At 42.9% G+C, this 13921-nt stretch overlaps 1 protein-coding gene across 4 annotated transcripts in view; it reads left to right on the top strand.

The window, feature by feature from the left end:
• SLC13A4 (solute carrier family 13 member 4) overlaps positions 1 to 13921 on the top strand; it is a 60492-nt gene that overhangs the window by 29325 nt on the left and 17246 nt on the right. For all 4 annotated transcript variants that reach the window (XM_084809464.1, XM_084809463.1, XM_084809465.1 and 1 more), the window contains 4 exons: positions 4915 to 4954; positions 5881 to 5958; positions 10261 to 10451; positions 11941 to 12060. In XM_084809464.1, coding sequence (XP_084665590.1) covers positions 4915 to 4954; positions 5881 to 5958; positions 10261 to 10451; positions 11941 to 12060 — 429 coding nt within the window. The remainder of the gene's footprint in view (positions 1 to 4914; positions 4955 to 5880; positions 5959 to 10260; positions 10452 to 11940; positions 12061 to 13921) is intronic.

Raw genomic sequence — 13921 nt, 5'->3', positions numbered from 1 at the left:
CAAGACCTGGAGCTGACTGTGGCTCAGATCATGAGCTTCTTGTTGCAAAATTTCAGCTTAAATTGAAGAACGCAGGGAAAACCACTAACCCATTCAGGTATGACCTAAATCATATCCCTTATGAATATACAGTGGAGGTGACAAATAGATTTGAGGGATTAGACCTGATAGATAGAGTGCCTGAGGAACTATGGACGGAGGTCCGTAACATTGTTCAGGAGGCAGCAACGAAATCCATCCCAAAGAAAAAGAAATGCAAGAAAGCCAAGTGGCTGTCTGATGAGGCTTTACAAGTAGCTGAGGAAAGAAGGGAAGTGAAAAGCAAGGGAGAAAGGGGAAGATATACCCAACTGAATGCAGAGTTCCAGAGAATAGCAAGGAGAGACAAGAATAGGGGTGGACGAAAGTCACTTACCTGTCCTCGAAGGTCCCCCCGCGAAGTTCAGGCCGGGGGGGGAGGCTTCCTGCCTCACCCCGGCCGAAACTCAGGCCGGGGGGGAGGCTTCCCACCTCGCCCCGGCTGAAATTCAGGCCGGGGAGGAGGCTTCCTTCCTCGCCCGGCCGCGAACGCGAAAGTAAAACAAAAAACAAAAAACTCCCCCTGATAGGCTACGTGACGATTCACGTAGCCTATCACGGCTAGATCTGCACAGTCAGCCGTGATAGGCTACGTAAATCGTCACGTAGCCTATCATGGGTGACTTTAAAAAAAAAACACGCGTACGCTAATGGCGGCCCCCATAGGGAGCCGCCATTCGCGTTCCTTATTTAGTCGCTGTAGTCTACGTAAATGTTTACGTAGACTACGGCGAAAATAAGGGCAACGCAAATAGCGTTGCCCTTATTTTCGCCGTAGTCTACGTAAATCTTTACGTAGACTACAGCGACCAAATAAGGAAGGGGAATGGCGGCTCCCTATGGGGGCCGCCATTATCCGTACACACTTTTTTTTTTTTTTAAAGTCACCCGTGATAGGTGACTTCACATTCAGTGAAGGTAAGTCCCGTCCCGGGGGGGGTGCGGGGGGCGGGGCGGGTTTGGAGGATTTCTCCCCGAAACTTGTTCGGGGGGCTGAACACGTTGGCGCTCGGCCCCCCGAAGTTTCGGGGAGAAATTCTCCGCCAACCCTAGACAAGAAGGCCTTCTTAAATGAACAATGCAAAGAAATCGAAGAAAACAATAGAATGGGAAAGACTAGAGATCTCTTCAAGAAAATCGGAGATCTCAAGGGAACGTTTTGTGCAAAGACGGGCATGATAAAGGACAAAGAAGGCAGGGACCTAACAGAAGCAGATGAGATTAAGAAGAGGTGGAAAGAATACAGAGAAGAACTATACAGGAAAGATCTGAATGTCCCTGATAGCCATGATAGTGTGGTCACTGAACATGAGCCAGACATCCTCGAGAGTGAAGTCAAGTGGGCCTTAGGAAGCATTAGTAACAACAAAGCTAGCGGAGATGACAGTATTCCAGCTGAGCTATTTCAGATCCTAAAAGATGATGCTGTTAAAGTGCTGCATTCAATATGCCAACAAATTTGGAACACTCAACAATGGCCACAAGACTGGAAAAGGTCAGTTTACATTCCAATTCCAAAGAAGGGCAATGCCAAAGAGTGTTCAAACTACCGCACAATTGCGCTCATTTCACATGCCAGCAAGGTGATGCTCAAAATCCTACAAGCTAGGCTTCAGCAGTATGTGAACTGAGAACTACGGGAAGTACAAGCTGGGTTTTGAAGAGGCAGAGGAAATTGATCAAATTGCCAACATTCGCTGGATCATGGATAAAGCAAGAGAATTCCAGAAAAACGTCTATTTCTGCTTCATTGACTACGCTAAAGCCTTTGATTGTGTGGATCACAACAAACTCTGGCAAATTCTGAAAGAGATGGGAGTACCAGACCACCTCACCTGTCTCCTGAGAAACCTGTACGGGGGTCAAGAAGCAACAGTAAGAACTGGACATGGAACAACTGATTGGTTCAACATTGGGAAAGGAGTATGACAAGGCTGTATATTGTCGCCCTGCTTATTTAATTTATATACAGAGTACATCATGAGAAACGCCGGGTTGGATGAATCACAGGTCGGACTTAAGATTGCCGGGAGAATTATCAACAACCTCAGATACGCAGACGATACCACCCTAATGGCAGAAAGCGAAGAGTATCTCAAGAGCCTCTTGTTGAGGGTGAAAGAGGAGAGTGCAAAAGCTGGTTTGAAACTCAACATTAAAAAAACAAAGATCATGGCATCTGGCCCCATCACTTCCTGGCATATAGAAGGGGAAGAAATGGAAGCAGTGACAGATGTTATTTTCTTGGGCTCCAAGATCACCGCAGATGGTGACTGTAGCCATGAAATTAAAAGACGCTTGCTCCTTGGGAGGAAAGCTATGGCAAACCTAAACAGCATAGTAAGAAGCAGAGACATCACCTTGCTGACAAAGGTCTGTCTAATCAAAGCTATGGTTTTCCCAGTAGCAACATATGGCTGTGAGAGCTGGACTATAAGGATGGCTGAGCGCCGAAGAATTGATGCTTTCGAACTGTGGTGCTGGAGAAGACTCTTACGAGTCCCCTGGACTGCATGGAGGTCAAATCAGTTAATCCTAAAGGAAATCAACCCTGACTGCTCATTGGAAGGACAGATACTGAAGCTCAAATATTTTGGCCACCTAATGCAAAGAGAAAACTCCCTGAAAAAAACCGTGATGCTGGGAAGGATTGAAGGCAAAAGGAGAAGGGGACGGCAGAGGATGAGATGGCTAGATAGCATCACTGATGCAATGAATATGAACTTGAGCACACTCCAGGAGAAAGCGCAGGACAGGAAGGCCTGGCGTGCTATGGTCCATGGGGTCACGAAGAGTCGGACACGACTGAATGACTGAACAACAACAAAGGACTAGAGAGATACCACCAATGCTCTCTGGGTTCAGCCCTGGAAATTAAACTGCAGGGGCTCATAACGCTTACCTTAAAAGAAGATATTAGCATTACGAAGCCTAGAATGTATCTCTGGCTTGGATTATGATTGAAGCCTGAGAAGAATTCCCCAGCCCCATCTGAATCCCAAACTCCCCTTCTTTTTAAAGATTTCTTTTTGAGCTAGCAGTAGGGGTGGATGAATCTCTCAATTTCACATTTTCTCAGTCTTACTTTTTCAACCTTGTTGTTAGTTTTGTGTGTTTGCAATTAAAAAAAAAAGAAGTTTGAATGAAAACTCATACACATTTTTGTGCATATTTCTCCTTATATATGCATTATTGTATGCATTTTCTCCTAATACATGCATTTTTTTTGCAAATGGTGTTCCCTAACTGAATGTGGTTTTGTGTGTTATAGGAAAATGCATTTTTGTGTTCCCTTCCCTATAATATATGCATCTTTGTACACATTTTTTGATTGGAGAACTGCATCTGAACTGAGAATTTGGGAAAATGCAAATGTTGAAGTATAACTGTGTTCCATTCCATGTATTGATTTGGGAAGTGTGGATTAGGTAAATTCACATTAAAATGTAAACCAAACAAATTGCTCCCCCATCCTTAGCTGGCAGGAGTAGGAACACAGGCAGGAAACCAGAAGAAGAAAACAGGCGGAAGAAGAAAACAACCTGTATCATTCTATTACTCCTTCCCTTTCTGTTGCCTTAGCATGCTTCCATCCCACCAGACTGGTTCTGTGCAATAGGATAAGAAACAGAGCGAGGCAAACAGAATCACAATTGTTCTGTGCCTCACAACTCGAGTGACTTTTCTATAAGATAAATAAGGGCGCAATTCTATCCGGATGCTCCAAACTTGGGGGCTGATGGACATCCTATGCAGAGCGGGAGGAGCTCGGAAGCTCCGCGCTTCTCCCACTCTGCATTTTTGCTAGATGGGCGTTTTTGCCTGTCTAGCTAGGGCTCTGCAGCGGGGGAGGGAAGGAGGCTGGGGAGGGCTGGTGATAGCTCATATTCCCACTTCCCCAGTCCCCTCCCCGTCCAGAGAACCACCCCCTTTCCCACCTGTCTGCAGCCTTGAAGAGGCGGCTGGTGTGGTTCTTTCCACACCAGCGGTGAGGGGGAGGGGAACTCAGACTCCTGGGCCCAACGATGGAGCATTGTCTCCAACCACAGCTCTAGGAATCTGAACTATCTTATCCCCCCCCCCCCCCGATGCTGTCTAGGGGCCATAGGATTGCTCTCTAAGAGAAGTGATGGATATATCTAAGCTGCAATTGTAAAGAGGTATATACAGTGTTAGGATCTTCTTGAGAGGACCCTGGGAAACATTGGGGCTACTTCTGGTGTTATCTCCATAACGTTGGAAGCCCCCCTCCTTGTGGAGGAGCTGGTGACGTGGCTATTTCTGGTGCCAGCATTATCCCTCCTCTAAATTGTACTGCTGAAATGAAGAATGCTTGGGGTAACCAAGACTGGATTTTTGTATGGAAGAACTGTAAGTTCCATTCACTTCTGGTACTCAAAACAAATTCATGGGTTCAGAATTCTTTAGTTCTAAGTTACGACTTTTGTACCGATTGGTGGATCTTGAGGATTTAGTAAAAACATAAACTAGATCGCACAAGCTTGAAGTTTGCCCAGCCCTGGAATAGAATCTCTGCTCAGCCATGAAAGTCATTAAGGGTAAAATCCTATCCATATTTAAACAGAAAAAAGGCCTACCACTTCCAGCATGGCTGGCTGGAGCATGATGGGAATTGTAGGCCTCTTTTCCTGGGTTGCATCTTAAGTGACCTTGAGCTAATCACTGTCAGCCTAACCATCCTCACAAGGTTGTTGTGAAGGTAGGTTTGTATAACTCCATCTATAATAGCATGATCTCCCAGGGTGTGGTATACTATAATAGGGCTGGAAATTAAAGTTGATGTTTTTCTTTCTTCCTTTTTCCTTTTCTTTGTAGTGCTACAACTGCTGACTTCAGCTCTCTGATGCATTCCAAGGTATTTTCATAGGCTGAACCTCTGCTTTGTAAAATAATAAATCTGTTACAGAAAACAACACATGATGGTAACGCTTGCATAATTCCCTCCATCCTTCTAGTTCAGCCTTCCCCAACCTGGTGCCCTCAAGATGTGTAGAACTTCAACCACATCATGCTCAACTAGCCATGTTGGCCAGAGATGATGTAGGCTGTAGTCCAACACGTCTGGAAGGCACCAAGTTGGGGAAGGCTGTTTTAATCTGTCTGGTGGTATGCAACACTCTATGCTAATGCGATCTTGGGTGCAATAACAGAAGCAAAATTTGTAGATCACAGAAAGTTATAGTTTCACTCTGTCCCACTCTGGTCAGACTGCATTTGGAGTCCTGTATCGAGTTCCGGGCCCCACTTTTTAAGAAGGACGTTGACAAGCTGGAGCATGTCCAGAGGAGGGTGACTAGGATGGCGGGGTCTGGAAACTATGTCCCATGAGAAATGGTTGGAAGAACTCAGCATATTTAGTCTGGAGAAGAGACAGTTAAGGGCAGGCAGGATACTGCCTTCAGATATCTGGAAAATTTCCACAGGCCTTATTTTAAAGTGACATAAACCCATTTTTGCAGCTTCTGCCCCACCGAATTTCAGTGGCAAACTGCTGATTTCTTAACCAATGCGGCAGCAAATTTGGCAGGGTGCTGCATGCAGCACATGAGCCCTGGTGAAAGGGCAGAGAAATGTGAAAACCGACTCATTCCCTCTTTTTCTGATGTGAGTGCCGTTGCGTATGTGGCCAAAATTGTACCACCCATGCACAAAAGGGAGGTATCAGCATATGACCCAAGGTTTGTGGAAGTATGAATTTTCTTTAGGAAAAGACCCAAGGCATCTCCTGGAAAGGCACTGAAAGGGATGCTTTCTAACAAAGGGACATTTCTCTTCCCATAGAACATGAATGGCGTACACATGATAGCCAACACAATTGGAACTGTGGGCTCCAAAACCAATGGGCAGCATCTGCCTCAGGTGAGAACATACTCCCAGGTTCATCCACTCTTCATTTATTACCTCGTGATCCTTATTGATTGGAAGCTGCAGAACATGTAATAATAGGGACTGCTTCTGTTATATGCCTACTTTCCCCCTTCATGATACTCCTGACTTTTTCACATGCTAAAGAGTCTGTCAAAAAGTGATGTTTCCCTCACTGTGAAGGGCTAGCTCCCAGTCCTGGCTTCTTGGCAAAGTGCCTTTTGCTGGGGCTCCACCAAAATGCCAGTATGCCCCCCCCCCGTGAGTTTAACTGGCAGTGATGGCAGCAGTGCTCCTGATTAGTGGTCAGCACCAGATGGCTGGATCGTGGAACTGCCATTTTGATTTCCCATGATGCTACATTGGGGGAAATTAAAATGATGGCTCTCAAATTCAGTCACTTGGTGCTGATTGGAGCATGGAAAGGTTGGTATCTGATCTGAGCAACCGCCTGAGGATGCTGCATACTGACATTGGGCCTACCAGTGGTCACATAACTGGTTAAATTGCTACCACATTTCCTTTTTTGGCTTCCTCCAATACTGTTTACTGTCTGAAGTCAAATAGCCACAGGATAGCTTATTTCTGGGCAGCTTCCTACAGATCTCTGTGTTACAGCAAGCTAAAAGAGAATTAAACGCCATCTACTCCGGGAAAAGGATTATATTGTAGTTCGTTGCAGTTTGATGGTTAGCCACAATAATTTCCTGTACTGTAGTCAAGACAACCCTCCAATATTCTCCAGATGCTGCTTCTCCTTTCAGAGTTCCTTAAGCAGAATAGTGTCACCGCTACCACAATATTTCTCCTGCTATCTAGTGATTACTCAACATGACACAGGGGCCCTAGCCAATCTGTCAAACGTGTCAGAAGCAAAAGAGGGTCTGAAGCTCAGGGGTAGATCATACTGGGCTCAGTGGACAAATGTAAGGCCCTTTCCTGTGCTCCAGGGCTGAGTGTACTCCATCTGCTGGCTTGCCATGTCAATGTGGCTACCAGGATGAGGACCTTTTCTGCTGTGGCACCCTGGCTGTGGAATGAGCTCCCTAGAGAGGTTCGCCTGGCGCCTACGTTGTACTCCTTTTGGTGCTAGGTGAAGACCTTTTCATTCTCCCAGCATTTTAGCACTCTAGTCTTTTAGCTCTGCTCTGTTAAATCTGTATTTTAAATCTCTGCATTGCTGCTAGGTTTTATTTTGGTTGTGCTTTTATATTGTAGTTTTTATGCTTTCATATTTTAATTTGTTTTATGCTGAACCTTGTGGTTTATGCTGAACCTTGTGGTTATATTATAGGTTGCGCTTTTATATTGTAGTTTTAAGCTTTCATATTTTATTTTGTTTTATGCTGAACCTTGTGGTTTTAATTTTTTTGAATCGCCCAGACAGCTTTGGTTATTGGGCACTATAGAAATAAATAAATACATACATACATACATATATAAAATGTAGTCTTTAGTTATGACTGACAGTTCAAAGTTGTTTTTAGTTCTATGTTGTTTGCGTATATTGTCTGTGTGCTTTTATGTAAATGGTTTTTAAACTTTGTATATTATATTTAATGTTTTAACTTCTGTAAACTGCCCAGAGAGCTTCAGCTATGAGGCGGTATAGAAATCTAATTAATAATAATAGCAACAACAACAAAACAACAACAATAATAATAAAAATGTCACATATACTGACCTGGTTTTGGTATGCTGAGAACCTCAACTTCCATCTTAAAAAAAAAAAGTTTCTAGCTCTCATGGTCATCAAAAGATCTCTATGCCTTTTATTTTCTCCAGTTTCCTTCTTCATATAACAATTTGGTTTATTTGAAAATGAAAAATAATGAAGGCAGGTTAAATTTAGTAAAACTATTAATATATATGCCAATATAACTGATATGCCTGATTTATACAGAATGTTGAATTTTCTGGTCACAAGCAGAATGTCTCTCTCTGTGTAATGTATTTCCAGAAAGCTGATGTCAGATTTGAGCAGGTGGGGAGCTCAGCAAAATGCACTCTGGTGGGTCCCTTGATATGCAGATGAGCCCTTGATGGCCTTACCTGGCGGCAGCAACAACATTCTAATCAGTGACCGGTAGCCATTTTAAATTCCCACAATGCCTCTGATATAGTGTCGGTCCTGGGCATTGTGGGAACCTAAAATTGCAGGCCCAGCCACGCACTGCTGATCAGACCAGAAGGGGGAAGTATTCAGTGCAGCCAGCAATGGTGGGCCCCACTGGGGTGCTAGCAGCTGCCCAAATACGCATCATGCTGACGCTTGCCCTGGCTAATGTCCCATTTGACAGATGGACAGCTCAGATTGACTTGAGAGTAATTTGCCCAAGACCATTCCAGACATGATTAGTTTGAGGTGAAACGTCTGCCAGCTATTGCCCTGGCCTTCTCGCGTGACTTGTGGATTATATGTTCCTACCAAAACCTGTCTGAACTTACTCTTTCCCCACAGGATGCATGTAGATCAGCAGCTTGATTACAGATTATCCTTCACTCCTGTCATTGACCAAACAGTTTGCAGGAAACCAGTGAGGGTGCCTGCTCTGAATCTTTTTCGTTCCCAGGGAAAATAAGCTGCCTGCAGAATGCAGACATCCTGGCATGCATAAATTCTCTATTCCTGGCCAGGCCAAACATTTATACATTTTATCAGGCATTCTGGCATGGCGGCCTGAACCTTACTACTTACTACCCATCCCGTTTTAAAGCAGCCTGATATGAGATTCTGCTCAGGAGTTTCTTCTTTCTTTTCCTTCTCCTCAATGGCTAGCAACCCCTGATCCAAACCTGTAATGACTCGATGGAATTATCTGCGCTGTCTTGCTTTCTAGCTGCAGCAAACTGCTCTGCACTATGTGTTGTCTTTAGAGGTTTGCCATACAGTGTGTGTGTGTGTGAATTTGATAGTCCTTTGGCCTTTCTCAAACGTATGACATATATAATTGCCAATATTTGATTGTTGCCTGCTGCTCAACTTTGAATATCCCCTAGACATAGGTTGAGCTCCTGTGAAACTGTGGAATGTTCACAAACATTTTAATTTCTGTGAGAGTAGAGACAGTCATACAAAACTGACGGACTGGGAAAATGCTTTGGGGAAAGTAAACGTATCTGTTTAGCAAGAAGTGAAAACCTCACACAGCCTAGGGATAGGAGCATCTGTGTACCAACACAGCTGGGAAGACAGAGAGCGCATAGTCCACAGTATGCTTTTGACTGAGATACTGTGGAAAGCTGATGGCCAAAAAACTGGGGGAAAGCTTCACACTGTATCTGGGATGAGAGGAGTTGTATGCATTTGTTATGGGGAAGTAAGAAGAGATGGATTTAAAAAATGGATTTAGAATACCAGCCAGACTTTGGGCTGTAGGGTTTTTTTTTTAAGTGTTTAACATAGCAACCCTGTACATGTCTACTCAGATGTAAGTCCCACTGATTTCAGTAGAGCTTAATCCTGGGTATATGAGTATAGAATTGCAGCCTAAAATAAACAAGAGTGATGCAATACAAAAACAACTGTGGTTTTAAAAAGTGGAAACAATGTCTAAGGCTGGACATTGTGTTGAAATTTACTGTTCCAATGCATTATAAATAAAATCCATGGGCAGTATGCAACGCTATCAGTCCACTTACACTATTGATGTACTGCTGGAGTAAGTGACCTCTGGCAGTATACCAACAGCATAAGCTGTCGTGACTAGTTTTCTGGCGAAACCCAGTACATCAATAGCATAAGTGGATTGGCAGAACTGAATACTGCCCAATTCTTCCATAAATCTCTCTGAAATATTCTCCTCTTTCACTTTTCTGTAATTTGTTACCTTACGTAATATAGTCACAATCCATAATCATTTGTACCAATCTATTAAAGGTGGTGATGCTGTAGATAAATTTCTAGTGGAATAATTAATTCAAAATTACTGTCTTCGGTAGTATTTTTAAAGCTGACTTCCCCAACCTGGTGCCCTCTAGATATGTTTGACTACAGTTCCCATCATCCCACCATCATGGGGGTTGTAGTCTAACACATGTGAAGGGCACCAGGTTGGGGAAGGCTGCTTTAAAGTATCCTCAAAGTACTATTTGGGGGGGAGGATTGTGTGTGATAGTGCACTGGGCTGTAGGTCTTTAACATCTATGATTAGTACTGAGTAATGGGAAATTTAAGAACCAATATTTAAAAGAACTAACATGGGCAAATTAGCAATGGACAGTTTCTTTCTCCAAGAGTTATGTACTCATCTGTGCAGAGATTAGTTCAACCTACATGGTATGGTTCCTTTACAGGCTCAGATCCTTGTTCTGCCAACTCAGCCTCAAAATTTGGACCTTGGTAGTAAACACCGGTACCCATCTAAGCATGATCATATGGTCTGCAAGTGCCTCTCATTGAGCATCTCCTATGCAGCAACCATTGGGGGACTCACAACCATCATAGGCACCTCCACTAACCTCATCTTCCTAGAGTATTTCAACAAGTAAGTGATCCATCTACAGTGACCTCTCAAAACCGTGGTCCACCACCACCCAATAGAATGCACCTCAGAAGAAAAGGGTAGATCTAGGTGAGATTTACATCAGGAAGGTCATTCTAGAAAGTGGAGCAACTTCACAGAAGACCCCAGATCAGTGGCTGGGTTCAGCACCTTGGATAGCTCCTTTAGAGTTCTGACTGCTTCTGACTGAAACCCGGACCAGATTCAACGCCCCACTGATTTTGGAGCCACCAGCCTCCACTGCTTCAGCCTGAACCTGGGAAGTATGCATTCTGGGTACACCCTCCATAGTACAAATTGTGGTGCTGTCCCTTAGCTACATCACAGATGGATCACACCACGGGAACTAACTCCTAGGAAAGTCTCTACATGGAGAGTTATTATAATTCCCTCTCAATTTTTTTATGCATATTTAAATATTTATATAAGCTTCCCCACACACCCTTGGTGACAACCCGAGTCTAGCCATGTTTGCACAGAACTAAATTCTATTCATTTCCACCTAAGTGCTCAATGTATTTCGCAAAACTTATGGTAATAATCCTTACTGCAGGCTGCAGCCCTGAAGAGAAGCCAGGACTGAGCTCATGATATTGATGGGAATTTGAGGATGAGAATTAGTGGCCTGCTTAAGGCCACTCGAGAGTCCCTTTACAAAGTGGTAATTGAACTGGCTGACTTTCTGTCACAGCTCTTAACAGTATACTAGACAGAGCAGCTTTTCTTTTTCATTTCGACTTACGCTCTTCCCTCCTTTTTTTTTATCACTACAGGCTCCAGAATGGGTGGGGGAGGGACCCTTTTGTTTCTTGGATGGCTCCATCTGTTCTAGTGATTTGTTCCCCCTGCAAAGTAATAATCTTTCAAGTGCAACATCATTATGCTTTTTAATGTAGCAAATTATGTTAACAATAGATGGGAAATTAATGAAGCCAAAGGCGTGCCTAAACTGCTTCAAAAGAAAAATGATCTGATTTTATGAATATTTTCATGCAAATTTACTTTTAAGGATGTGAGAGAGAGAGAGAGAGAGAGAGAGAGAGAGAGAGAGAGATGAAATGCCGGAGAGGGAGAAGATAATTTAAAGACAATACTCTGAATCTTCTTTTTTCAAGAACTCTAATATGACTTCTACAAAATAGTGCAGAAGCCATATCCTCTCCTTAATGTACATTGTCCACACAACCAAAGAGTCAAAGGTTGTTACCACTGCAGTTATCCTGAGGACCATTTCACATATGGTCTGATTCTGTATAATAAGACAGGTTTGTATGTTTCCCCCCTCTAGGGACTTTTGCCCTTCCCTTCCATTTGCAGAGAAAGAATGCACATGTTTGAGGAATTTCTCTTTTGTTAATTTATTTTATATATACTTCCTTCATGTAATCTCTGAACATTTTCATTATTGATACTTTAGAAAGCATTAAATGAAGGGATTGTGAAATGCATATTTTAAAAAATGTCTTCACAGCCATTACCCCAATGCTGATGTGGTGAATTTTGGGACCTGGTTCTTATTCAGCTTACCCATCTCTCTCATCATGTTGGTGCTGACCTGGTTCTGGATGCATTGGCTTTTCCTGGGTTGCAAGTAAGTCTAGGGATGGAAGAACCGGGGATGCTCTAGCTCACTGAAATTCTCCAAACTTCACTTCAAAGCTCAGCTAGTTCTACTTATTCCAGTTCTTGTTTGTTAATGGGGTGGGGGTGGGGGTTTGAACAGGAAAAGTATGCATTTTGAACAGGAAAAGTGCACATTTTTCAGAAGTGCACACTTTCCCTCAAAGCATGAAAATGTTGATTGTGCATTCTTAAAACCATGTTTGTAAAATTGTGCATTTCTTAATGTGTGCATGTTTTAAAAAAAGCATTTTAAAAAGTGCACATTTTGTGAATGCAAGCACAAGTTTGGGAATTTGTGAACATTTTTGGAAAACATTTGCTTCTGGAGACTGAAGTTGAAAATATCTGGAGATCTATCTTCTGCCCACACCTGCATTAGGGCATCTGAAAATTTTCCAGTGCAAATTTAAAATGTTCTGATGCAAATTGCCATATGCAAACTAATCTAATTTGCACAGGAAACATTTTCAAAATTTTCTGAAATATCCATTTCACTAAATTCACCATAAGAAAAGAGGAGGAACACCATACATGGTGGTCTCTAAGAGCAGAAAGCTCCCAATACGGCTTGAGGAAATGAGTTTCATTCTCCACATCTTCATGTACGAACAAACTGTGATTCCAGCTTGTATCATACCGATGACTTTCAAATATCAAACTTAACAGCTGGGGCCCTGGGTAACTTAAGGAATGCCTTATTCCAAACATTCTCTCCCAGCTTTCCCAGTTGGAAGGTGAGAACTTATTCGATATTCCCTCCTGAGTAGTTTTGTCACAAGTTCTCCTGTTTGACTGCTTGTGGTTCAAGTTGAGCAGGTTCTTGCTCACAGCTCGTGAGCACGGTCTGCTCCACTTCAGTCTCCAGCAGCTATCTCTGCTGCCTCTTCCACCTCCTTCCCTCCACCCCCAAAAGGGCCCAGTGACTTACCTGTGGCAGCAGAAAGGCAGTGAGTGGAGGTGGAGAACAGATCTGCAGCAGAGTGCAGATTCCTGCTGGGGCTGGGGCTGGGCCTGGGCCTGGGGCTATGCCCCATCATCCGCAGTGGGAAATTGATACAAATAGCTATTATGCATCAGTTTGCCACTGCTGATGCTGAGACTTGTAATGCCAGTCCCAAATTATTTGCCAAGGGAGTTCCACCTCACAGTTCCCTAGTTCTCCTGTTGCTGACAGATGAAGACTTTTTTTATATACAAAAGCTGACTACTGATATCAATGTTCCTTCTTCTATTTTATTTTGTTTTGAATCTTGATCTTAGCTATGGTTACATTCTATTGCATACATATAGCATGCGCAACTTTGTGTATCATTATGGGCTTTTTTTGCCCTACAAAGAGTTATATTTTAATTGTATTTAATAGCGTATTTTGGATCAATTATTTTAGTGAGGTTTTTTTAATGGCAATCTTCTGTTTTAGAAGGCACATTGAGAGAACTATTTTAAATAAAGACATAGTTTTCATGCTAGTACATGAATAGCTGGACGATGCCAATGACCTCTAGTTGCCACTGGTCTTATCTGGCATAGAACATGGAACTACTTCATTGAGTCTCCTGGGCTTTTCTCTTTCCTAATAAAAATGGGTTATAATAGATCAGAAATAATGTATAATCCTACAACAAGTCCTAACATGTTCTAAATTCTTTCACAAACAGCATTCACATTCCATGTTGCAGTTCCAATAATTTACCCTAATAAGTTTTCTTTTTTTAATCTGTAAGAGAATTAAACCTATTATGAAACATTAGCAGATTCTGAGGCTCATTAATCTCTGACTTCTGTTTAGTGCATTTCATTCAAGAACATATTTCACTGGAAACTTGGCA

This window comes from Heloderma suspectum, chromosome 7 (genome assembly GCF_057233095.1).
Source record: "Heloderma suspectum isolate Gila_16-S chromosome 7, 16-S_ref, whole genome shotgun sequence".
NCBI classification, from domain to species: Eukaryota; Metazoa; Chordata; class Lepidosauria; order Squamata; family Helodermatidae; genus Heloderma; species Heloderma suspectum.
The sequence above is the reverse complement of the archived record's forward strand: the minus strand, read 5'-3'. Positions and strand labels throughout refer to the sequence as shown.